General features: G+C 37.3%; 1 protein-coding gene across 1 annotated transcript; it reads right to left on the bottom strand.

The window, feature by feature from the left end:
- Positions 1 to 1,161: 1,161 nt before the first annotated feature.
- LOC117405638 (high-affinity lysophosphatidic acid receptor-like) lies at positions 1,162 to 21,326 on the bottom strand. The gene is made up of 2 exons (XM_034008837.3): positions 21,152 to 21,326; positions 1,162 to 6,076 (listed from the first exon to the last, which is right to left on the bottom strand). Exon 2 carries the CDS (start codon positions 5,895 to 5,897, stop codon positions 4,776 to 4,778), a length of 1,122 nt encoding a protein of 373 aa, XP_033864728.1. The 5' UTR covers positions 5,898 to 6,076; positions 21,152 to 21,326; the 3' UTR covers positions 1,162 to 4,775.
- Between the last annotated feature and the right edge of the window lie 5,996 nt (positions 21,327 to 27,322).

The following is a 27,322-nucleotide window of genomic DNA, read 5'->3' as shown; positions in this document are numbered from 1 at the left end:
TTGGCTGTAGCAGAAGGCAGTTTGTTCGCCGAAGGGCTGGAGAGCGGTACACGAATGAGTGTCTGCAGGCAACAGTGAAGCATGGTGGAGGTTCCTTGCAAGTTTGGGGCTGCATTTCTGCAAATGGAGTTGGGGATTTGGTCAGAATTAATGGTCTCCTCAATGCTGAGAAGTACAGGCAGATACTTATCCATCATGCAATACCATCAGGGAGGCATCTGATTGGCCCCAAATTTTTTCTGCAGCATGACAACGACCCCAAACATACAGCGAAAGTCATTAAGAACTATCTTCAGCGTAAAGAAGAACAAGGAGTCCTGGAAGTGGTGGTATGGCACCCACAGAGCCCTGATCTCAATATCATTGAGTCTGTCTGGGATTACATGAAGAGAGAGAAGCAACTGAGGCTGCCTAAATCCACAGAAGAACTGTGGTTAGTTCTCCAAGATGTTTGGGCCAACCTACCTGCCGAGTTCCTTCAAAAACTGTATGCAAGTGTACCTAGAAGAATTGATGCTGTTTTGAAGGCAAAGGGTGGTCACACCAAATATTGATTTGATGTATATTTTTCTTCTGTTCACTCACTTTGCATTTTGTTAATTGATAAATATAAACTATTAACATGTCTATTTTTGAAAGCATTCTTACTTTACAGCATTTTTTCACACCTGCCTAAAACTTTTGCACAGTACTGTATATGTATATTGTGAAACTACAACCCCAAAGCTCAAATGTGGATTTATTTTCTTGGAATTATGTTAGAATACATGGATTGTTCTCTAAATAAAGAAGGAGAAAAGCAAACTTTGAATTAAAAAGAATATTTTTAAAATATTTAATGAAAAAGTTTGAGTGAGATGTACAGCAATATTTCAAAATGGAGGTGTATGAGGGCCACTCTTGTGAAACTGTTTACATTTGAGATGTCATGATTGTCAGAACAGAATGTTCATTCCAAGAATATTCTAATGAACATCCAATTAACATTCTATTCTGACATAATCATGACATCTGAAGGGCTTTGGTCAGAAACGTACTGACTTTCTTTTTTTTTTTTAATTAATTTACTCTTGCGTACATACAAAAAAAAATAGACTTCTAGTTTTTTTTAGATTTTTGAACATTATTTTAAGTTTAATGTTTTTAATATTTGTCCAACATTGTAGTATGGATAAAAATTGAATACAAAATTGAACTACAGTGTTATACAGCATTATCTGCAAAACTTACATTCAAAGTTATTTTCATATCAAAACTGATACTGCTGACTCATGCAAGCCCATGTGTCAAGGCTGATTGTGGAGACAAGGTATTGTCCATCGGATGAGACGTAAAACTGAGGTCCTATTGTAAGTGACTCTGCAGCAGCAGTGGTTGATATATAGTTCACCCCCTAGTAACTGTAAGTCGCGTTTGATAAATGTGTCTGCTAAATTACTAAATAATAATAATACTAATGGGATGTGGTAGTTTATTGCTATTTTTCATTGACAGTACAGTGCAAATGCAGTGAATAGAAATGCATTCCTTAAAGAAAAAAATAAACCAAATATTATGTGTTACAATAAACTGAAACTTCTGCTATGAGTTAAGAAGATTTACTATAAATCCCCCTTTATCAGTGTAACATTAATTTTGGCAAAATCCAGTAAATAAATCCACAATGCCAAATTGCATACTGTGGCAATTGTGTGACTACTGTTGAGCCTAATACGCATTTCACGTGTAAACTAACCCAGACCTTCAGAAAGTAATTAACCTACTACATCACCTCGCTTCACTGAACCTTAACCTCAACTCTTTTGCTTTATGTAGACAGTGCTCCATGTTCTTGTCTTCCTTCCTTCCTTTTAGAACTCCAGAATCATTTGAAGCAGGCTCCTCCACGCTGACTTCCATTCTTTGCTGCAGGAGAATAAGCATGACTTGCAGGATTTGAATTGTAAGCATATTTTTAGTTGAAGGAACTGGACTTGTGGGGATACTTGCAGTGACAAAAGGTGTAACTGATTTCTTTCACCATATTTCCAATGCGACTGTTCTACCTTTCAATTCAATTCAAGAAAGATTTTTTTCTCCTGTTATTTTGAATGCTCTAAAGGAGTTTCTTTTAAATAAACAAATACAATTGCATTTGTCATGGTCAGAGACTTATAAATAAGAGAAAAGCCTTTATTTAAAAAAAAAAAGTACAGTTTTTCATTTTGGTCAGTGATTTACGAAATGTACACTTAAAGAAAACAAAACAAGATATCACATCGTGAACAAGTGGGTTTACAACACGTTTCATAAATAATCCAGGTAACACCTACTGCGTTTGAATGAAATTTATAAATAATAACCTACTATTCACATTAATGCAAAATAAACTTATACAAAATTGTTTAAAAACAGTACTAACTACAAGTAAATGTGGTCAAAAGCAACACCAATAGATTTCAGTTATATTTTCCCTTTCAAAACAGCATTTTTTTAATTACGAAAGATCTGATACAGCTAAAATCCTAACAATACCGCACTCCCTTTATCCTTGACATTAGCTTAGTGGTCTAATATTTGTTATCTTTTAGATATCTTAACGTTTGATCTGAAATATTATGAAAAATGGTTTAAACCACACTTTCATGTGAGATTGAATATACTTTTTGGTCTTTTTTAACAGCCTGAAACCAACTAAAATAGTTTGGCACTAAGCAACTAATTGAATTGCAGACAACCCAAGTCTCCCATAACTTCTGAGAGTCTCCCTGATCCGCATAGCACTCTCCCTCCTGCCAAAAATGATAGAAAACCTTGCAGAAATACAAGCCTAAATCGAATAATTTATAAACTGTCACAGAAACCCGAGACTCACTAAAGGAGGCCCATCTATTATTTTTTTTTATAATACATGGATACCCTTGTGATGCTAATATTAAAGAAGACGGGGTTCAGCAGTACAGTTTGTTTTTTTAAATGTAGTGTTTCAGTGCTGTACAGACATTCTATGTCGTTATCCGTGTTGTTTCTCTGAGATACGAATGTACCAGCTTTACATCTTTTTTTTTTTTTTTTTTAACGTATTCTCATTTTGTTGCTCATTGATGAACATTTCTGTACTGTGGGTGTTGCTGTCAAAGTTCAAGTATATTTTCCTCTAGAGGAATTATCACTTTTTTTATGTCACTACTGTGGTATTATGCTTTTTTTTTTTTAGAATGGCTCAGGAAGCAAATATAGCCTTCATCCATGTATGTTTGTGTATATATATACACACACACACTGCTGTGCAAAAGTCTTGGGCATGTTGCATTTTTCTACTCTGATGCATTATCAGCCTCAACAATTTACTCAAAGCCTCCGCTAGTGTTTTCTACTATTATAACAACCTTGACTTGCATAAGGAAAGAAAAATATTGTGTGAAATAGCACGCATCAATTGATTTTCAAGGTGTGGTATCTGAAGCATAATCAACAAGTACAGAGAAACATCATCTGTAATTGACAAACCCAAGACCTGGAAAGCTGTCTAACAAGGATGAGCAATACTTGAAGATAATAATATCCTTAAGGAATAAAAAGATAAGCGTTGAATTGACAACAGAACTGGCAGAAGGCACAGGTGTCATTGTCCATCCATCAATAGTCCAAAGCACCTTTGACCATTGTTCCATCGTCCAATTTCTGGGGTGTTGTGCATATTTTAGCCTTTTAATCTTGTTCCCCTTTCTTAACGGAGGTATTCTTACTGCAACACATCCTTTAAGTCCTGATTTCAAGAGTGACCTTTGTACTGTTGATTTGATGGATGACACCTGTGCCTTCTGCCAGTTCTGGTATGATATAATATAAAGTTCTCGATGGATGATACAAAAACAAGGCTGTGTGTTATTTCTGTAAAACACTGAAGCCCTGGTGCCCAGTGTGCAATTCAGATCTATCGGCCATGGTGGGATAAACAGCTGTACAAATCATGTGCAGGTAAATGCTTTCCCTGATGATCTCTGGTTTTAGTTATAAAAAAAGTTTATCTGTAATTGTGATCCTGGCTAAACAATTGAAAAGGAACTTTAGAAAAAAACTACTCAGTACCCAGTGGTGTGTGTGTGTGTATATATTATATATTATGTTTATTTTTTGCAGGTCAGTATTTTATCTTTGTGTTTTGCTCTATAAATACCCATAAAGTATGTCTGTAGAGGTAGCAAATGAAAAACAATGCTTAGACTCAGTAGGGCCGGGTCCCCATGAAGGTCTCCCTGAAATCAAACTCATAAACTTGGGTTGTCTGCATTTGTTTCCATGTCTAATAAGGGAAAATGTAGTCATACTAAAGTCATTTTTCATGCCTTTTTTACAAGTCTGCATTGTTGAGTTAAGTAGCACACCAGTGATGATTAATTTATATCCAAGCAGTTTAAAGAAGACTTATTTTCAAATAAACTACAAATCTTTTTATTCTTATTGAAATGTATCATAACTTCCAAAGATTTGATTTACTTTTGTAAATTCTGTTTATTGTGGGATATTTTTTTACCATTACTTTGCTCCAGAACAATGCATTTCACTATATAATGTCTAGAACACCAAAAAAGGCAGAAAACTATCCACCACTGACAACCATCATTTATTTTTTATCAGAAAATAAGTCATTTATATAGAGCTAGTCCACTTAAACTACTAGATACTATGAGCTGCTTGCTTTTAATTGTTATGAGTGGCAGTAGGACTTGTGCAGTCCAAACACAAAGGTAGGAATTAAGCATTACATTGGTACTTTTGTTGTGGGCTCTTTTTTAAACGGCAGACTGATGTTCACTACAGACATAAATAGTACTTGGCCGTATTCTCCTTCTGCTCCTTCCAGGCACTTTGGGGAGGATCTTGAAAGTTTTGGGAATGAACTCCATGCATGCCTCTCTGAACTTTTTAATCCGCCAACAGTATATAATGGGGTTAAAGACAGACTTCAGGTAACTCAGCCAGAGCACACAAGTACTGACGACATAAAAAGATGGGCTGTAGTAGAAACGATGGCTGAACACAGACAGCAAGCTCACCACTGTGTAGGGCAGCCAGCAGATGGAGAAACCGATGAAAAGGATCAGAATGGTGGTGAACGCTCTGGTTTTGAAACTCATGTCTACATTCATCTTTTGGGGCCGCTGCAAGCCCATGAGGCCTTGTTTGCTGACCTGGCTCAAGCACAAGCTGTCTGCGTGGTTGTGAATTCGCACTGCATTGCGGCGCACCGTGTTGAGGATACAGAGGTAGGAGTACAGCATGACACTGAAGGGGATGAAGAAAACTGCCACCACCAGCAGAACAGCGTAGGCCCTGTCTGCAGGGGACTCTGTATAACCCAAAACGCACTGGGGAGCCCGGGTTGGCACATCCACAACAGTCCTGCCCACCACTGATGGGAAAGAGATGCAAAACGAGAGTAGCCAAGAAACGGTGATCATTATTTTGGCACGGTATGGGTTGAGTTTGTCTTGTCGCTGAACGATGATTAAGAAGCGGTCAACACTGATGATTAAGAGTATCGAAACTCCTTCCAGGACAAAGAACCAGTATAGCATTGCCGATATCTTACAGAAATAGACTCCAAATTGCCAGTCGACAGTAATAATGCTAACAGCGGTGAAAGGCATACAAAGGAGGGAAAGCATTATGTCGGAAAAGGCAAGGGTTGCCAAAAGCAGATTGATGGCAGACCGCATGGCTGGTTTCTGGTAGACTATCAGACAGACTATAGCATTGCCCAAGAAACTGATGGCAACCATACCCATCATGACTGCTGCCAAGAATATCCTTAGATGAATGGGCATAGTTGTAAATCCGACAACTGAGAGGCTTGAAGTATTGGAGTCTTGCAGCTCACAAGCCACCAGTAAACTGCTGTTGCAAGCAGCCATTTTAAAGATGGTGAGTATTTAACAGCAGCAAGTTATCATGATGAGAGAGTACCAATGTTCAAATGCATAGTGATTCATTCCAGGACATATTTTTACATGAAGTGCACCTAGCGTTCTGTTGGATGGTTTTGAGGCTGTGGAGTGCATCTTTAAGCAATTTATGTTGGGTATTATAAGACCTGAAACAAAAAAAAAAGGATAATTAAAACAAGCATATAATTACCATTTAGTCCCTACCCAAGGCCGTAAATAAGAAATTAGAGCTATCAGTATGAGTGTTTATATATGGCAATTCATAACCTCCGCTGCTGCAGGTAGTAGCAGGGTGCTGGCAGCGTATCCAGAGAGGTAGACATACCTTAAGTAATGTTAACATGGTTAATCCAACAATGGGGTCAATTCAATTGATCTAAACCACAGCAAATACAAATACCGACAGATTTTTTATATCAGCCCATTTGGGTACTTCAGAAAGGGTTCTATTTTCTTTATTTAAATGAAGTCAGTTTAAATAAATGTAATATATCCCAATGTAACTGTGTTTTAATAAAGTGCTCAGAAGTCTAAACTATTGAAGAATGTAGAACATGTTCCCCCAGGAACTGACAGGCAAATGTTGAAGCATTGGACATTACAACTGAATTCAACCACATGGTCATTTACCTACCCACCTTCTATTTCTGTATTTTATTATTATTTATTTATTTATTTCTTAGCAGACGCTCTTATCCAGGGCGACTTACAATTGTAAGCAAATACATTTCAAGTATTACAGTACAATTAATAATACAATTAAGAGCAAGATAAACACAATGACTTTGGTTCAAGCAAGTACAAGTGTGACAAAATTTTGACATTATACAGTAAACAAAAAATGGTTAAGAATTCTATTTGACAAGGAACATTTCTGCAGTTTTTTTGGCAGTTTGTATGCTTATCTTTACTATGATCATTGCTTTGCCAGCCCTTGGCTCGCCCCTTGCTTGTACATCATTTGCCCAATGTATGCTTTAGGATAGACTCTAATCCTACATATAGTATTACTTAAATGGTTAATTATTCCATGCATTTTGCTTCTTAAATAAATGGCACAATCTCAAAGGACACCCCTTCTTGTTGCATGTAGATCTTAGTTTGTGATTTCCATGATTTATTTGGCAACAATTTTTTTAATGGCGTGGTCCCATAAATATAAAGGGCAGGATAATGGAGAATGATTAGGAATATGTTGAAAGTTTAAACAACAAATAAAACATACGATCAAACGTTTCCAATAAAAATGCACCAGCTGAAAGCAGGTGTAGAAATAAGTCAATTAAAGACTTTAAAAACAAAAAACAAACAAACTGTGAAATACATAAATTATACCATTGTTAAAAGCAGTAGATAATGAGGAAATGTGGAAGGGAAAAATACAAAACATGGGCAGGCAACTATTAGACAACTTAACCATAAAAAACATTGGGTCAATTGCAAAACACATTCAGAGTTACTACACATCAAGCGGACTAAGTTGCGGACTAGCTGTTACGGTACTTTCCTGACAGTCATCCCCAGGTGTGGGCTAATTAAGTTAGTTCCAATTGCAAAGAACAAACGAGTTGGGGATCAGCTGATCCTCAGGTTTGGTATGCAGCAGAGGATCAAGACTATTTCCAAACCCCAAGTGCGTATGCGCACAGATTGATTCTAGTTCGTGATAGTTAAAGGATTTCGTTGAGTCAAAACTGTAGAAGAGGGTAGAAAACACGCCAATGCCATTTTGCAATGCTGGAGTGAAATTGCAACCAGATTTAATGTTGCGTTTCCTGAAAGGCGTCCAGGAACAAAATCACATTTAAAAAAAATTGTGGAAAAGGCTGAAACTGGAGACCAGAAATGCTGTTGCAAAGCAACGCCAACAGCGATTGAGCAGAGACCCTGATCATCCTTTGACCCAGATATACAGCCTTTACGTCGATGATACCCAATTTGCTTGCATCAATAGAAGGAGCTATTGATCGTGATAGCATTGGGGTTGATGCACAAGAATCTGGAATGTCGGGTAATATTAACTGCAGTTCCATCAGCATATTGGTACATTAATGGTCAGTGTGATAAAAGCCTTCTTGTTGTTGCATGGCTGTTCCACGCATCATGTGTGCTGCCTGCCCATCATGCAATCACATTACGTCGAGCATACAAAACATAACCGTAATCGCCAAACATCGTTGCACAAATCCAAGTAATGTAGATGGTAACAATGAGGTACACTTTTATATAGGACACAGTTTAATATCCAGTTGGCACGTAGGTTAGACAATAGCCACTTCCATAATTGAGTCACTAATAACAGCGTTTCATTGTCGTGTTTTATTTAAATATATTTACTGCCTTATTCAAATTTGAAAGCTCTGCTAAATGTTAGATACATATTTTGGATACTATATATTTGATATCGGTTTTATTAATAGTTTCATTTCAGAAAACGTCTAATTAGGTTTCTCATTTTAACTCAAGTTAGTACGGTAACTCTTCTACTTAGTCTAAATAGCTTGGTGGTTTAATTTAGTACCGTAAATCAGGAACATGTAGGGGGCAGCAGTCATCTGCAATTGGGAACATTTTTAATCCGCACCTGGGGACTATCTGGAAGTTCTTGGTTCGTTGCAATTGGTGCTAACTAGCACACTAGTTTAGTCTAGTCCTGAGGTACTAACTACGGGATCATCCGTAGCTTTTTGTTCAATGCAACTGATCCATAGGCCTGAAGTGAAAAACATAGAGCTTTTTGTAAACAGTGGCCATTGTCTCAATACATAATGAGCTAGATTCTCAAAGCTCTTTACTCCAAATTGTCATTAGCACATTTTATTCCTGAAAGGAAAAAACACAAAATTCTGAATCGAATAAAAAACAACTTTGCACTACTCTCAAGCCCCTAAATGAAATGTCTGAATTGATAATTTCTAGTTTGGTAACTTTATTAGGTGTGTTTTTCCTTTCTGAAAAAAAAGAATTGCTAATGATGATTTGGAATAAAGAGCTTTGACAATCTAGCTCAATGTATTATGTATAAAGACATACATTCAAGGCATAATACATTCAAAATAAATAAAGTACACATATACATCAAAAGCAACACTCAAGGAAATAGAAAAAAATAAATCCTGTTGAAGTTTGTAGGAGGCTACCATCTACACGGATGTGTTCAATGTGCTATTCTGGGACGTGAAACAACCTGTATGATATGACAAAACAGTGAAACTTTTTCTAAAAGAGAACTGAATGATTAATAGAGACAATGTTTTTATTGTTAAATATACAGTGTAGTCAACAGTACTGTATTGTATTTAAGTTCACCTGTAAATCTAGGGTGATTCCTCTGGTATATGTATTAGTGATCTTAAAACCCAGACTTGTTTCATTAACTTCTTGCTTCCAACTGCATTATTTTGAAACTTTCCAAACTGTTAAAATATTATATAAAGATCAATGTTAAGGCCATTCATCTGTACATTATGAACCCAAGAAACATTGAATAGTGTCAATATGCAGGAAGTCCCTTTACAAATCTAATGTTAAAATGACTTGAATAAGAAAAGCTCTTGTTGCAGTACCGGTCTTAAAAGTTAACATTTAGCTGAGACTGTTGTTGAGCTGTTGTTGCAAACAGATTTCACTGTATCTTTTACTTACATAGTACCAGTACTAAAATACAAATTCATTCAAATGAAGTTGTATATTAGGAAGTGCTAACGTTTTAATAATAACAAATGAAGACTGCAATATTGACATTATTTAAAGCACAAAATGTGTCTTTGCAGATGACATCCCTCACTCCAGGACCAAGCCATGCCCTTTACAAACAAACACAGTAGTGATCTCACTTCCATGGCTCCTATGGTCCAGTTATTTGATGTTGTTAGATCTAAAGGGCTTCATGTTGAAGGCAGCACAATTACTGAACATGCCCTGGTTACCATAGTTACTGACCATGCTGTTGTGCTGTTATGACAGAAATGTTTTGTATGGCACTCTACCCACATAGATTCAAATAGAAACAGATAGTATCCATGTACCAAATGCAGTTACAATGCAAGATTCATATTTAAATACAGTATAGTTTACTGTAAGTGCAAATAATAGTAAAATACAATAGGATGCAGTTAGACAAGTTAGGATTACAGCAAGTTATATTTACGATGACATATTAGTAGTGCAATAGTGCAAGAAATGTTTATGAGTTGAGGATCCAGTAACATGGTGCATAAATCTGGGAAGACCAGTGCATAGTAGGAGGGATAGCTCGTGAGATCTACAAGTGCAGTCTACTTAATACTATACGTGTAGCAAAGACTGAGGATACCACCTCAGATCGCAGAAACAAGGAGTTCATGCAAGCCAAAGCTAACACCTCAACTCCTGATTCAGTATTCCATCATTTATTGCTTTGTAGAGGTTTTAATCTTGACCGTTTCTATTGATTGATTTAATCAGATCTATTAATCGATTAATCACACCTGTTTGCTAGGGATACGAAATTGGTGAAGGAAAACAACTTTTAGAGAGATGTGTGTAAAACCAATGCAGTTAGTGCTTATTCTTGTGTCTCCCGGATATACCGTAACTTGATTATGCCTTTTCCGATTATACAAACTGGAATATGACCTGATATTCCTGCAAGTTTGAAGCTGCCAAAGTAACACGCTGACTTGTACTTCCTGTGACAGTAAGCACAAAGATAAAGGTGTATATTACTTCCCTGTCACAGCATTACGAACATCCTAAAATATGCCTTAAAGACCAGTAGTACAAAATTCAATGTGGGATACCAATTTACAAATCCCTTGAAATATATTGAAATAGGTTGAAACAGCTTTTATATTATATTGCTTTAGATTCTTAACAGAGCATCACACAGTGGCATTGCCACTGTGTATATTTAAGCTTATATAATAGTCTCAAGGAACAACCATGCTCTCGTATAATGCAGTGTGGTATAATTTGACCAACTCCTAAGTCATATTATGAACTACACAACAATGTACTTTACTAGTGAATTGAGGTCAGTTTGCTTCAACAGTCACTATTTAATCATAGTTCATGTTAGTTTGCCAGTAATTAGACTTGTTATCTTTTAATGTATTGACATTTTTGAAAAGTAAATGGTTACACTGTTTTATCAGTTGGTTTTGTGTGGCTTGTCTCACAAGAATAAACAATAATTTTCAAATGTATAGTGGACAGCCGTTCAAAGAACAGACCGTTTGCCTGTGGGAACAGGCTTGAGGGTCTCTGTTTGGTTTGGAGAGCAGTGATCACACCCCAGGGAAAGGTCCGAGGGCTTCACACAATTAAGAATTAATTAGCAATATAGAGCAGTACAGTACATTTTAGTCAATCTGTTCCAGCACATGGTAGCAGACACACCGCACATAGCACAGCTATGTACTGATTGATGTGACTACTGGGATTTGAGAACAGGAAAACAGAATAGGTAGAGCATGATGATAGTTCCAGTCCCTGGTTCCTTGTTCTAATCCAACTGTAACAAACCTTAGTCTTCATTAAAGTCAATTTTCCCTTACAATTCCCATAATTAAATCACTCCGGTTTATAGCTGCAATGAGCCAACAAAAAGCAGACCAAAGGAAAGCTCTTTAGCAGTAAGGGATTCTTGTAGCCGCTCTTGTTTAAAAGGAAACACTCTTCAACATGAATTAGGGGACTTCCAAAGCTTTCTGTAGCCTCAGATTTTTTTTTTTAATGAATGCACATACTTTACAGAGTGGCTGGTGAGCTTTCCATCTCTTCCATAATTTCTACAAACAAAACAACACGCTTGAAGGCTAACTGGAAGCAGGTGATCAACCTGTGGTTTCTCTGATTCATTATATAATGAAATACTGTACCATGGTTAAATATGCTATTTAATATTTAGCACTTGTGTGCGTGACATGCCTGGGGATCTTTATACAAAGGTATTACATTGTGTAAATGTGTTTTGCTATGTACTGTACAGTGCTTTGCAATACATTTGTAAGAAAATTGCTATATAAATGCAATAAATAAATAAATAAGGCAAGTGATTTTTATTACAATATTTTGTGAACCCCTGAAAAATAAATGTTAAAAAGGAGCAAGCCTATATATATATATATATATACACCCAACATTGTCAACATGTTTGTATTATTAGTTTATTATTTTATTTATTTCTTTGCTTGTATGAATTACCTGTAAATGTGCAGTGTTAGATTAAAGTAAATATGGCAGTTGGTTTATTCTTAACATGCTGCTCTAAGCTTATTAGTCATGTGGTTTCTGAATGCATAGATATTGAGTCATCGTTCTCCTTCAGTTGCTAATATTAATTTCTGATACTGACTTCATATTTTCCAAATGTAATGGTATCTTTCACTTTGACCTAATATGGCTGCCATATGGTTAGCAAGTCACCTATTATTTTCTGGATAATAAAAGTTAGCAAAGTGTTGTTTTTACCCTTCTTTAAATTTAAATGAATACCTCTGATCAAAATAGGATTTGTTGTCATTAATAGTCAACAACTAATACTTGTGCCATTGCCTCCTACATTTGCCTTTTATCTATTCAAAGAAAATCTCTGTTTCTTTTTCTGATGACTATGACTATTTAACACAACTAAATCATTATACATTTATAGCTAACAAAATCTATACGTTAGGCTTAATATTTTTATTTTACTCCGACTCTGATAAGAGAAGTGATTAGGTGTTAAAAGAAAATAACGAACTGAAAAACTCTGCAGTTTAATTTAAATGGCCCGATTTTGATAGCACAGGCAAGCACAAGAGATCTGTCCCAAGAGATCAGATTTAGCGCCCAGCGCAAGGGTAATCTGATGCAATGGCCTTAAATATCAAAGCTTTTCTGATACTATGAAGAATGTTATGCAGATTAAGTGGGTACCTAATTAACATACCCCTGTGCAAAAATCTAAAGGGTTAATGTGGATTGAGTCTAAAGTGGTTCTACCTGTTTCAAAGAGTTCTAATGGAGATGGGAACCTATTTCAAACAGGATCGTGCTAAAGGTCTTCTGTGGGTGGAGTGACTCTTTGCCTATGCTATGGGGATGGTGCCCAATTGCTGCTAGGGATTGCTGTGATTTTAGAGGATGAAAGGGATCATGTAGCTGCACCCTCCCTCCCCCACCAGTATGGAACCGCAGCCAAAAGTATACCCCACCAGTGTATCGTTAAAGGGCCATCTGTTTGACCTTACAGAAGAGCAAGTGCTCTGGAGATATTGACTGGATAAAGCTACAATATTGTATTTGTGTGATTAATTTAAAGAGGATTTAGAGTCACATGCATGATGCATTGCCAGTATCACTCACACTCCTGTTATTCTTAGTCACCGGTTGTTTGTATGATATCCTACACTCGCGTGTTATTAATTTTCATAAAGTGAAACAGTATAGAGGATATTTTATGCCAAAATAATAAATAAATAAATTAAATAAATAAACAAATAGCTATATATTTATTTATGTATTTCTATATTTATTTATCGATTCATTTACTTATTTGTTTATTTATTATTTTGGCATAAAATATCCGCCATAATCAGGTACAAGAAACTATAATTTAATTAATACAGAACATAATTAAAAAAATGAGGCTACATTAAAATGAGCTCTCTAACTTTCCTTTTTTTCTCTCTATCCTGACATACTTGCTTTATTATGTTCTATTAAATGTATCTTCTCTTGTTTGTCCATATCTCCTGAAACACATGTCCTGTTTTTTTCTCCGCCTTTACTGCTTTTCAATCTCATGTCCATTGATTGAAATCCTTAAATAACATGTTAAAAAGCAGCAATTTAAAAGTTACATTAAAACCCATTAAGATAAGAAAGCTGTTTTATTACACTTAGATTTAAGAGAATTAAAACTGATGGAAAGCCCAAGTCAGAGCTTATCAGCAGATCATTTACAGCCTTATGCCCCTTTTCCACTGGCACATCCAACCTGTGAGGGCGCGGTACGGTACGGGTACGGGTGGTTCTCCACTGGCTATTTGTTGAGCCAAGCGGGAACCAAACCGCGAAACTCTGGCCTCACAAAACATCCGGCAAATAGAATGTTCAGGAAAATCTGGAGTCGTGCGTCAGAAATAAGAAAGTTTATGCCCGAATTTCTGATGATTTGAAGTAAATGGACGCGGGTACGGTACACTTAGCTCACACACTCAAAAACACAAAATTCTACCAAATTATTCATCCTTGACCTTTATTATATTAATATAAAGAAAATATGCGTAAAATAAAAACAATTCTAACCTTATTTACAAAAATATAGTCAAACTAAACACAGCTGACCCATACGTAAACCTACGGCTCTCGGGGCGCTCGCACAGCTTCTTTTTAAACATCCGAACAAAAAACAACTCTAGAAAAACAACAACAACAACAACAACAACTATCCTTAAAGGGGTTATCTTTGGCAAATCATACTCTTAAAACCTTTTTTTTCCCCCTTCAACAGAACTAATTGAACTTTATTAAGTCAATATAATCAGTAGCACGGCTCGGCTCTGCAGTGGAAAACAACCCAGGCTCCCCTTAACCGCACCGTGAGGGCTCCGTACAGACCTGGCGTGGCTCGGTTGTACAGTGGAAAAGAGGCATTAGAGTAACATATTTATTATTGAGCTGACTGAACTTCTTTATTGAAGCATCATAAAACCTGTCAATTGTGCAAGATGTTTTAGATGCTACTTAATACAATCATTTTTTGCTTCTGACCAGCATCTGACTAAATGCGGCTGGGACGGAGATACCCAAGCGAAGGAAAATCACAGCAAATAAAATGTGTGTCAATCATACCTGAATTTCCGACTGTTGACTGGATTTGCATTGAGGAGGCTGTAGTTTCTTAACAAGTGCTTATATACAGGTGGTGGAACAGTGAGGATGTAAAGGAAAATACATGTACAGACTAACAAGGCTGGGCTGTTTAATAATAAAACGGAATGTCATTGAGTATGCAAATACAAAAACAAAAGGCAGACAAATGATAAGGTGCTTAATGATAGTTTATGGATTTTCTAAATGATTATTTGTGCTAAACACAGGAGTTTACATGTTTAAAAGTGGCGGCCTTAATATTTATAAAAATTGGAAACTAGGACATTTAATATATATATATATATATATATATATATATATATATATATATATATATATATATATATATATATGAAATTGCGTTATTTGTAAGGCATGTTTAAAATCTGTATTCTATATTCTATATTCTATAAAAAGCATTAACCTTTCCTCATAAAAACTGGAACCCTGGAACTGACAGTCACTACAGTAAGTGATGGGAAATGCAAATCTGTGCCGTCCTAATTTAAAGTAAAAATAACTAGCAAGAACCGGATTTCAACAAAAAACCTGAAAGAAAAAACACATTAACATGCACTACTTTGTTTTGTTGCATGGATTTCTCTTAGTGAAATACATTATTTGGTGATGTCATCAGTTACACAAAGGATTCAATGGTTAAGTGCTTTACATACTACAAAGGATACAGTGGGTTTTAAGTGTTGTAATCTGCTAATTGTATATTAGGTCCTGATCGCTGTGAATGTCTTTATATATGTATTTAATTTGATTAGCTTTACTTGGGAGGCACAATACGGGTACATGCAAGTTATAGGAATAAAATATGTCCCATCAAATCTGTTGTGTTTTTAAGACCCAGCGTTTTAGAACAGTTTACGGTATAATGATGAATTCTGTAAAAAGGTTTGAATGTACTTATGAATTTGTCTATTACTAATACAGAACCTCGGTTTTACTGTCCACAATATTAAGACAGGTTTAACTATTACAAGCTGAAAAAGCCAGGACATTTGTGTGGGTTTGAGAGGATCCAGGACTAGAAAAAATGATATCTTGTGGTGTTGAAGTGATTTGTCTGTGGGTACCATATGAAAAAGCACAATTGCTATGGAAACAGACTCTAAGATACATTGTTCTTAGTGCTTCAAGTGCCTGGAACGCCTGCATGATCCCCTGCATCATTAATTACAAATAACAAGGTGGTGGACTGTTTCATATTTGAAAAGACTAACATTGCACATATGTATTTGTAAATTATATGAAATATCAACAGGAAAACAACAGCCAGTATTTGTTTATTATTAAAAGGTTATAAAAGTTGAAAAATCGAATAATTTCAATGATAATTTCTGAATGGTACTTACAAAAGAGAATTATTTAAAACACATATAATAAAACAGTTAAGAAATGATCTAGTTCAATAGATTGATAATACATTTCCCTCCTGTTTGCCTAACAATTTGTTTATTTTATTCAAATATTTTGCAGACCCTGTTTTTAATCTAAAATAACTGATGCATGCTAATCAGAAAATTGTGTAATTGCACATCCTATGAACGTACATGGAGAAACACTGATGATAACAAGAAATTGATTTTAAAAAAAAAAACCTTTAGCAGATTAAAATAGCAGTTAATGACACAAAAGTACATGCAACATTTCATTTTGTTGCACAAATTTCTCTTAGTAAAGTACATTAATAAATAAGATTCATGAAATGGTCTGTTTATATAATAACAAGTGCAATGTATAGAAAATAAAGTTGAACCTAAATTAAAGAGCTGAATTCAGGGGATTTCTTTCTTTGTATCATCTGCTTAGCAACTGCATCTGCTTATTTAGGCAGCCTAACAGAGCAGTCGTTCTGTCTTTGGATCTGTCTTTCTAAATAGATGCTGAAATTAATTCCCAAACTGCAAACTTAATTTAACAGAAACGTTACAACATGACATGACTTGTTTTATTCCTTTTTGAAAAGGAAAATGTACACAGCTTCCTTCAAATTAGGATTCCGTCTTTTAAAAAAAAAATATTCTCCTGTGTCTGCCCTTCCCCCAATAAAAACAAACAAACAAAAAAAAAAAAACAATCTCAGGCTATCTATCCTAGGTGCTGGTTGTGGTCGAGTCAAGGCCTGGTTGCTAAGTTACTCAATTAGCAATCTCCACCAGACCTATAGAATAACCCTGCTAAACTGATACCAAGTACAGTAATTTAACATCTCACATAGTGATATTATTTTCATGCAGTACAACACATTGCTTATAACAAAATACCAAATTATTTATTGTCATTTTGTAATGTTAAATACAGTTTGACCTGAAAGACAAAAAGCAACTATCACTGTGCGTTTTTACAAACAAAAACATTAGGTTACTGTGACAGAGAGCAAATGAATCCTAGTCAACAATCTCCCTCCCGGTCTGTGAGGGCGCTGTACAACAGGAACAGAGGATTTGTACTGGTCAGTACTGGCGCTGTACAACAGGACTTGTACTGGTCGGTCTGGCAGTTCATTCCAGGGTAAGTCAGAAGCCAGCCAGCCAAGAAGGGGGCCGAGTCACAATGCCCAACGTCATTGCCCTAAAGCGGTATGCGATGTGTCAGTCATGGATTGGAGGAGACGTGACTGGACTAGCTATCGCAGGGGGCGTGACTAAGGGTATAATTGGGGATGTGACGATGTAATCTGTTCCTTTTGATGTGGTTACGAGATTTGACCAAAAAGGAAACAGACGTAATTAATTATCATGAGTGGTTCGTGTTTTGTTTGTTTGATGTGCTAACTGTTTGTCATTTGTCTTTGTTAGATGGCTAAGCGCTAGCCGGGAGCTGTCGCTACAAGCCAGCACTAAACCCAGACTACACTACACCACTGTTTCATGAACTGTTTGTCTTTCACCACACTTGCACAAGAGCACTCACTATTGGGAGAAGTGACCGTGTCTGTGTTGTGTGTTAATTATTAGTGTCTTATTGTTTCGGGACTGAAACCCTTGTTTTGCACAGAGCAATAAACATTGCTGTGTAGCGCCCGTGCTTATTATTTAAGTGTTGTTGACATGCAACCCAGCCAAATAAAGGAGCTGTTTTATTGAACTTCCACTGTCTTGTGTGTGTCATTCCTGAGCACTGCACCAACTACACTTGTGCACGGCAAGCCACTTTGCCACAATTACTTACCGTAACCCTGTTTCCCTGAAAGAGAAGATGATCAACAACATACTTATGGGATATGCCTGCCTATTGGTAGGTATTACTGAGCTCTTTATATCAGAGCTGCCGATAGGCCCTTTCCTGAGGTGATGTCCTCGGTCCCGCCTACCGAGGGATCAAAACAGTCAACCCACGTAAGCCATTCCTCTTTTGGATCGAACCCATGAGGGCGACCGATACAACCTCGCAAGGTTTGTTAGTCTTCTTCTCTTTCAGGGGACCAGCATTGCGGTAAGTAACCTAACATTCCCTTTCAATTCGAAGACGACCACCAAAACATTATGTATGGGAAATGTATACCAGAGCCATCGCGCGGGAGAAGGAACGGCAGCATACGAGGGACACGTCAGAACTGCGTAACTCAATGTTAGCGGTTCGCGCGTGCAACCTCAAGGACCCTCGTGTCTAATGAAGGAAGGATCTATCACATTAAGGTGATAGAACCTAGATAAAGTATGAGGCATAGCCCAGCTAGCCGCGGTACAGATATTGGACAGCGAGGCCCCTCTGAAGAGGTCCCAAGATGTGACCAACCCTCTGGCAGAATGCGCGGCTACCCTCTCAGGTGGGGGCAAGCCGGCACTATCATACGCAGTCGAGACTGTGTCCACAATCCAGTGCGATAGTCGCTGCTTCGAGAGGGGCTGTCCTAGGGTCCATATACTGTGACAGACAAACAGCTGGTCAGAATGATGCAGAGCTCTTGTCCTATCCACGTAGCATCTCAATGCCCGCACCGGGCAGAGGAAGTTCGATCTCCTATCCTCCTTCGAAGCAAACAGAGATGGATGGAAAGACTCCAGTTCCACAGACTGATTCATGTGGAAGGCTGTGATCATCTTAGGGAGGAAAGCAGGGTTTGTACATCGTTACATCCTGCTGCCATCTTCCCAAATACGCATGCAGGAGCTGTGTCCCGACAGCACCTGTAGCTCACTGACCTGCTTTGCGGAGGTGATAACCAAGAGGAAGGCTGTCTTTATAGACAGTAACTTCAACTCTATGGATGTATGGGCTCAAACGAGGCCTTTGTGAGAGCTTCCAGTACAATATCAAGGCTCCATTTGGGGAGAACGACCCTCCCTTGAGTACCCTTGAGAAACCGGGTTGCCAAGAAATGCACACCCGGAGATACTGAATCAATGGGGCCATGGCACGCAGAAATAGCCACTAAGTACGCCTTCAGTGTAGAAGCTGACCCACTGGCATCGAGCAGTTCTTTCAGAAACTGCAAGATAACTGGCATAGATCAAGAGACTGGGTCATGACCCTTTGTCAGAAAACTGTCACTTTCTCTAACCGGACCTTCTCTAGTAAGGCCGGGAGCAACGGTATCGGCGGGAATGCATAAAGCAGCGTTCTGGGCCACTTGTTGGCTAGGGCGTCGATGCCGAGTGGACCACCTAAGCGGTGGAGGGAGTATCACAGGGGGCAGTGTGTCGTCTCCGCCGAGGCAAAGAGATCAACCTGCCCGTTCCCGAACCGTTCCCAAATGCGCTCCACCACCTGAGGGTGGAGCAGCCAGTCCAACGGATGCGCACCCTCCCTCGAAAGGAGGTCCGCTGCCCAGTTCACCGCTCCAGGAAGATGCGTCGCCCGTAGGGACAGCAGATTCCTTTGAGCCCAAATCAAGAGCCGAAAGGCTATGCGATATAACCCCGGGGACCGAAGGCCACCCTGGTGGTTGACATCCGCTACCATTGATGTGTTGTCCGTTTTCAGCATGAATGCAGGGGAACTGCAGTCGACCCGCAAAAGTTATTTTAGTATACGCTCAGTTATCAACACAGAAGGTCTCACCTTACCGTCTAGTGAGGCAAAAAGAGAAATGGCTTCCATGGGTTGACTGTTTTGATCCCTCGGTAGGCGGGACCAAAGACATCACCCCAGGAAGGGGCCTATCGGCAGCTCTGAAATAAAGAGCTCAGTAATACCTACCAATAGGCAGGCATATCCCATAGGTATGTTGTTGGCCATCTTCGAATTGAAAGGGAACAAAACATTCCTTGGTGTCACAGCATAATGCATCGGTAAACCTTCTGGGATATTTACTATACAGAGTAATGCTTCAGGAGTACTGTATATACACATAAAACAATTCCTAATCACAATTTTACCCAAAACCTTTCATTTAATCCCAACCTACAAATCCTTATCAGAATTGGTATTCAATATTCAGTTATGACTAGCTAAGTGTGTAACATTGCCTTGTTTTGCTGAATTGACTAAAGAAATGTAAATGGTCAATGGATAATATCACAGGTAGGCTAGATGTTATATAACTAACTGCTACTTAGTTAAGGAGGTTAGTCAGTCACGGAATAAGAATAAGAATAAGAATAAGAATAATAATAATAATAATAATAATAATAATAATAATAATAATAATAAAACAAAGTAAAACTCAAATATTTCAAAAAATAATATTAGAAATTAGAATAACACTGTTGGATTAGTTTTACAAAGAGTGTATTCGTATTTCAAATAGCCAATCACATGTCTCTACTAGAATCGTCAAAACCTGCACTACATTCCAAAATGTACAACTCCCTGTGCAAAGTAGATCGATTTTCAGGAAAAATAAAATTGCGCACGCATATGTCCGTTCTTAACAGGCATCATCACCAAAGGCTTATTATATTCGGGTTAGTAATACCGGGACAATGTTTATCTGACTAAAGAGCCTACGTGGGGCTTGAGTAGTAAAGCAGTGGGATGATCACTATGTGCACTGTGTACCATGAACACTCGCCAGTACTCCACCAAGCGTATGCATCATATTTGAACAAGTCTGAACATTATCTGTATAATTATGCTTTATTGTTTCATGCATTTCATGCAATTAAAGTTATTGCCGACAAACTACAGATGCACATTATTTAAGAAAATCGTATATTGATGATACAGATGTTGTGAGTAACCAGGCAAATGTAACACCAATTAAATAAGAATCTTTCCGCTAAGTCTCTGATAGACTGACGGTGTGCCAGTTTACAATTTATACTGTGTACATGTGCAGTACGCTTTATGTTAATGTACCTATAAGTATAACAGGACTACTGCCATCTTGTCAAATCAATAGCCTTACTGCAGTGTAAAACAATTTGATCATGGATACAACGTTCAGGCGTGCTCGACTATAATATTTGAATACCGGTACTTACATTCACCCAGGAGATATGGTTTACCTTCGACCCAAACTCCTGTCATATATTACATTCCCTAGCAGTATCATCTAGTCCCATTGCAGTGCGATCAGCCACAGACGATTAAATACACGTCCTGAGGTTTCGGCTCTGTTCCTATAGTTATATACCCCAAAGAGCAGCTCAGCCCCCAAGCATGAAACGATTTGTTAAAAGGCAGCAAGAGATGCTGGATAATCTGTTTGCCGACACAAAATCTTAAAGGGCTGTGTGGGAATATACAATCGGCTGTATCTGTTTTTCTTCTTTTTTTGTCTTAGAATTACCTAACGTTTTAATACTATTCGATGCATTTAATAAAATATTCGCAAATGGGATTATACAGTACATTTGTGCATATGGTGTGATTTGTATGAAAATGATGATTGATTGAAACAGTAAAAAAAAAAAAAAGAATGGAAAAAACACGTGAAAAAAACGATATTTACTATCTCTGCTTCTGCACAAAGTTGTTTCTATTAAATTGACTGTTGTATCAAATAACAACGGATACGCTTTATACAAACTTTTATTTATTAATTGTAAATCTACCTGTTATAATTATTACACAGGTTTTTCAGCATTTGGAGAATTCCCTGCTTTTTTTGCCTCGTACTTTCTATTGACCATAAAAGTGAGCTTATAACGTCTAGTAACACAGAAAATATTGTATGTATTTGTTCATCTTCTCCTTGCCTTGTCATCATTGTGAGTGCCGGTGAAGTGTTAGAAAGTGGTCCATCGTCAGAATGTGGTACACATACCAAAACTTCACCTGTGTAATGTCAAAAAGAGGTACCATGTCAGATGCAGTCAATTACGATCTGATGGATGTTTTCCTATTGTCAAATAGAGGTACATTTACCATTAATTATGCATTCTATTTTGCAAACTTACACTGGAAACAGACAATCAATTTCTCTAAAAAGAAAAGAAAATCAGGACGAACAAGACAAAATGAGATGTCCACTGCATCAACGATATTAAAAACTGGAAAATATGATAAATTCAATTAAAAAAGATGTGAAAGACCGAAAATAGCATAACGTATCTGATTTGAATGAGCACTTCCCTGCTTTCCTAGCGGAAGTTGTTTAGGCATGCGTAAGGAAGCGCAATGCGCTGCGTACCACTTTTTATAGCATACCTGAAAATAACACAACACCGGTTCTGTTGCTCCAATATTGAGGTATTCATTTGATCAGGTTTTGAACTTGCTTTGCTCTTGTCTGGAGAAGAATAACTCCCAACAACAAAACACACTTCCTCATTCAATTCAAACCAATTCAAACCTTGCATATAAGGGTGAGACCAGCCAAGCTGAAAGGGAATGATGTCGCCTGACTGTAATGTATCATCAGAACCCAGAGCCACATAACTGCAAACCTCATAAACAGGCATAAATAAATAAAATGACATTTGACACTGTTTGTTGTTTAACAAATGTATCCTTCTTCTTGTTTAGATGGAGTTTGTAAATCCTGCAATGTGCGTCCAGTGCTTTGAAAATTGCACATGCCCAGCACATCTACTATGCCAGAAATAGCTACCCAACCCAACCAAGAGACAAAAAAGATCTAGAAGGTGAGATGCTTTAATTTCTGCAACTGTTCTTTATTAATAATATTATTACTTTTTAGATCTGAAAATATTCTAGCTGTTTATATAAGTATCTGAAAAAAAAAATCCTAAAAAACAGGTAGTTACTACACTCAAACTAAGCAGTGGAAATTGCTCAATTAAATTAGTAAAATATGTTATATTTTTGTGACAATTCCTTTATTATTCACATTGCTCTTTAAAAATGGAAAAGAAAATTGCTGTTTTTTTTTATAAAATTGTCTGACCCCAAAATACAACTTGCACAATTTAATACCTAATTTTTCCTACAGAATATACAAGTGGCATTTTCTGACCTCAAAATACAACTTGCCACAATTCACTACATTCTTTATCCTACAGGATATGTAGGGGTGGTATTTTCTGACACTGCAGTATGACTTACCATAATTGACTACCTTCCTTTCTTATAAAATATACAAGGGTGGCAATTTCTGGGAAGGTGGTAAATTTTTGCAATTACATAACTGCCACATATTAGCAAATTAGCAAATTTTGGCTGTACACTGGCAGCTGTGAAGCATTCCCAGGGGGGATACACAGCTGGTCCTACTGCACCTCCCCCCCGACAACTGAGGGCGCTATGCAGCACTGAGTGACGCTCTTGCATGCCGCTTTTGTAACCTGGCTGACCCAGAGGGACAAAAAAACTCTGACTATGGCGCCACCTGCATCAGCTGGGGGAGAGCCTAGCCAGTCTAGGATCGGATCTGGAAAGTGAAAGCCACCGAGCCTACACAGAGTCCTCCCCCATTGAGCAGGAGGAACAGGCATGGCTACAGTTCATCAAGTCGCTGGGGATCGGAGATCTGAGGCGACACCTGCGATTACAGCGCCTCAAGCGCTGCAAGTGGCACTCCACTTGGCCCAAGAGTGGGAAGAGGTAACAGTCGAAGAAAAACCACCAAAGAGCCGACCTGTAGTTCTCCAAGCCCAGCCCTGTGAGGGGAGAGCTGACAACGCCATTCCTCTGTTGCCTTGGCTTCCTGAAGTAATAGCGTGTTCAGTCTGTAATATTAGGGCTGCACTGTTGTGGTCAGCTTTTGCCTACAGCAACACCAGCCTACAGCAATGCATGCACAGAGCATGAGAGACACAGAAAAGGCTCCATAGGCTAACATTGGTGCGTCTCTGCACCAGTGGTAATTCCCTTGGCAAGGGATTCAAGGGATTCAGGGGATTCGAGGGATGCACATGGACAGAAGGGACGGGGGGCCCAGGGCGGGAAATTATTATACAACGTTGTATTTTTGTTGGCAGGCTTTGGGTTTCTTTACAACCTACTAAACCGCGAGAGAGACATTTAAGATGGAATTCGGCTCCAGTGCCTTGTTGTATGCAGTAGTTTAAATTTATAAGCTTCAACAAAAAGAAAATTAACATAGGTTAAGGAGTTCTGGTAACAGCCCAGTTAGATTAATGTAATTAGTGTTCACAGTAGCCCTTCTAAGAATGAAGTGTTCACATCTGTGATTTCCATAAAGTTTGTGTGTAGATGTAGTCCCTTATAAACAATACAGTGCAGCAACATACCACAGTAAAATGATGGTGTATTTGTAGTACAGCCAGAATTATGTATAACCAAACACAGTCTGCAACAAATAATTCAGTTTTACAGTAGGACATTATTGTAGTGGTATTTTATTTATTGTTATTCCAAAACATATTTAATTGTTGTGTATATTGTTCTGGTCTTTTGTTTTTTCAGAGCAAATAAGAGGGTCTGAAGTGTTTTGTGGTCGGTGGCAAGGCCCATTTCTTATGAACATGTTGTGATCTGGTTTTACGAGTAGATTCACAGAGAAACGTAATATATCATGATGAACATAACATTTGGGAAAAAAGAAACACAATATTGTGTACCTGTGTGGTTAGTCAGAAATTAAAATTTGTAAATCATAAATTGAATGACAACATGTGTTTCAACAAATGAAATTCTCATTCATGTAACCTCCCTCATCCCTTAAATACACACTTAGTAGATAATTAAAAAAGCAAAGATGGTTCTTGTTGATTCAAAAGGAAATGGACAGTAATGTAATCCTACTTATCAATAGATTATGCAAAAATGAATTGAGTTGTTATAAAAATGACAACAAAGATCAGAGGTAACACAATACATTGGTTAGTATTCTTTTAAAGCAGATCCTCATACTGTTATACATAATTTCTCTACAGTATGTATACTACATTTTATTTTTTTTATGGCAGGTATTTTTTGTTGCATGTTTTTGACTATACATGAAGATGATTGTATCCAGGCTGGCAATGAAGACTGAGAACCACTCTGTTCTACTGATAAAGACAGTATGCTGCAGCAGTTACAACTGTTGCCATGGCAACAGATTAACAGTACTTGTCAGTGCATGAATAAATAGTGTGGATTATAGGCACATTTTCTTTCAGTGCTCTAAATACATACAAGTTAAAATACCACCAAACCTGTGTAATCATCATGTCTCGCAAGCAATCCATCTTCTGTTAAAGACCCCTGCATTCAGTTTGCAGTACAAACTGGTTTTGTGGTATTGTGCATAGTTCCTTTTGATTAAAATAAATTCAAGGTCTTAAAATGACTCTGTACTTACACTCCGCCAACTACTGTGAAAGATGATTTACCCTCCTGACCTGCCTCATGCTTAGCGGTTTTGGATCGGTACAGTATTGCTATATCAAGGAGTGGAGTGAAACAGGCAGCATTCCAGTCTAGTTATTTATGAACGTTTCAGTACAACACTTACATGCAAACGACGTACTTGCATCTAACAGTATGCTTTTATTTCCTCAAAGTTATATTAATGGGGGTGGAATTCAGTTATATGACTGACAAATTGGATTGATATTAAACCAGAGTGTGAGAATAAACCACTTGACATATTCTGGCCTGGACATTTCAGTTTGGTGATAATAAATAAACATGTGACAAAATAATAAGAAAGAGCGATACAAGCTTGACTGCATGTGTATTCTTGGTTATGGAGGCACCTACTATCAGCTTGCTTTCAGAATGTTACAGCTGCTGTCCTGCAGATCATGATTAATACTGACTTATAGTGGGAGATGCTTGTATAAAGAACATATGTTAGAGACACATTTGCAGAGAACAACCAGCTCCTGTAGTTAAATATTGTACCTTCTGACATCACATGAATAAAGACCGCAGTGCTCATTTGCACACTGGAAAAGAAGAGTGCTGGAAACAGAAACACACATACATTTTTTTTTTACATACAATAAATAGCACGGCACTGAATTTAATTAGTTAACTGTAACTTTGGTATATTTTTAGTTTCTTGGTGGTTTCCCCAAAAATAAATCTTTAGGAGAAATGTATTTGTAAGAGAAAAATAATAGCAGCATTTAAACGAAAATACAAAAACTTAAATTATGTTTTATAATGGTTATAACAATAACTCATGACGAAAACCATAATATTTGCAGATCATTTACTGAAGGCCTAATCACAAAGCACCAACACTCATTAAAAAAAAAAAAAATACAAAACCTTGATTCTATGGAAATTCTATGCTAAACTATGGAAAAACGTAGTTAATTTTAGCTGACATCTATCTAGTTTGTTTTTAAAGCCATGTAAGATTTTGCTAGTCAGAATGTCTTTATTACAGTGCCACCTAGTGGTACATGTAGATAGTATCTTGTGTGTCAGTTAATTCTCCGCATACAGTACAATCTTTAGACAATAATATTAGTGTGAAATATCATTGGGATTGATGGTTAGAAATGATATAACCACTCTATTAGTGAAATATCATTGGGATTGATGGTTAGAAATGACCTAACCACTCTATTAGTGAAATATCATTGGGATTGATGGTTAGAAATGATATAACCACTCTATTAGTGAAATATCATTGGGATTGATGGTTAGAAATGACCTAACCACTATATTAGTGAAATATCATTGGGATTGATGGTTAGAAATGACCTAACCACTCTATTAGTGAAATATCATTGGGATTGATGGTTAGAAATGACCTAACCACTCTATTAGTGAAATATCATTGGGATTGATGGTTAGAAATGACACAACCACTCTATTAGTGAAATATCATTGGGATTGATGGTTAGAAATGACACAACCACTCTATTAGTGAAATATCATTGGGATTGATGGTTAGAAATGACACAACCACTCTATTAGTGAAATATCATTGGGATTGATGGTTAGAAATGATATAACCACTATATTTAAATAACCGATTTAGCAAACGTGACACTTAAATACATAACAATTTCAGTTACCTTCCTACAAACCCTAGCATTTCTCTTCAATCATCCTTTTCAATCCTTTCACCCTTTACCACTTGCTACAATTTTATATTTACATCTTCCCCCCATGGTACTGTATTTTGATTACTTTCCTCTTTAATCAGCAGAATGTTTTTTTTGTTATCAGGACTTCATCTTTGGTTTTTTCCCCTTTACCTCCCCAGGAAAGGACCTAAGAGGCATCCCAATGTATAAAACACTACAAAAAAGAGCTGACCTGAAATCAGGATTTCTTTTGAA

This window comes from Acipenser ruthenus, chromosome 9, assembly GCF_902713425.1.
Source record: "Acipenser ruthenus chromosome 9, fAciRut3.2 maternal haplotype, whole genome shotgun sequence".
NCBI lineage: Eukaryota > Metazoa > Chordata > Actinopteri > Acipenseriformes > Acipenseridae > Acipenser > Acipenser ruthenus.
The sequence above is the reverse complement of the archived record's forward strand: the minus strand, read 5'-3'. Positions and strand labels throughout refer to the sequence as shown.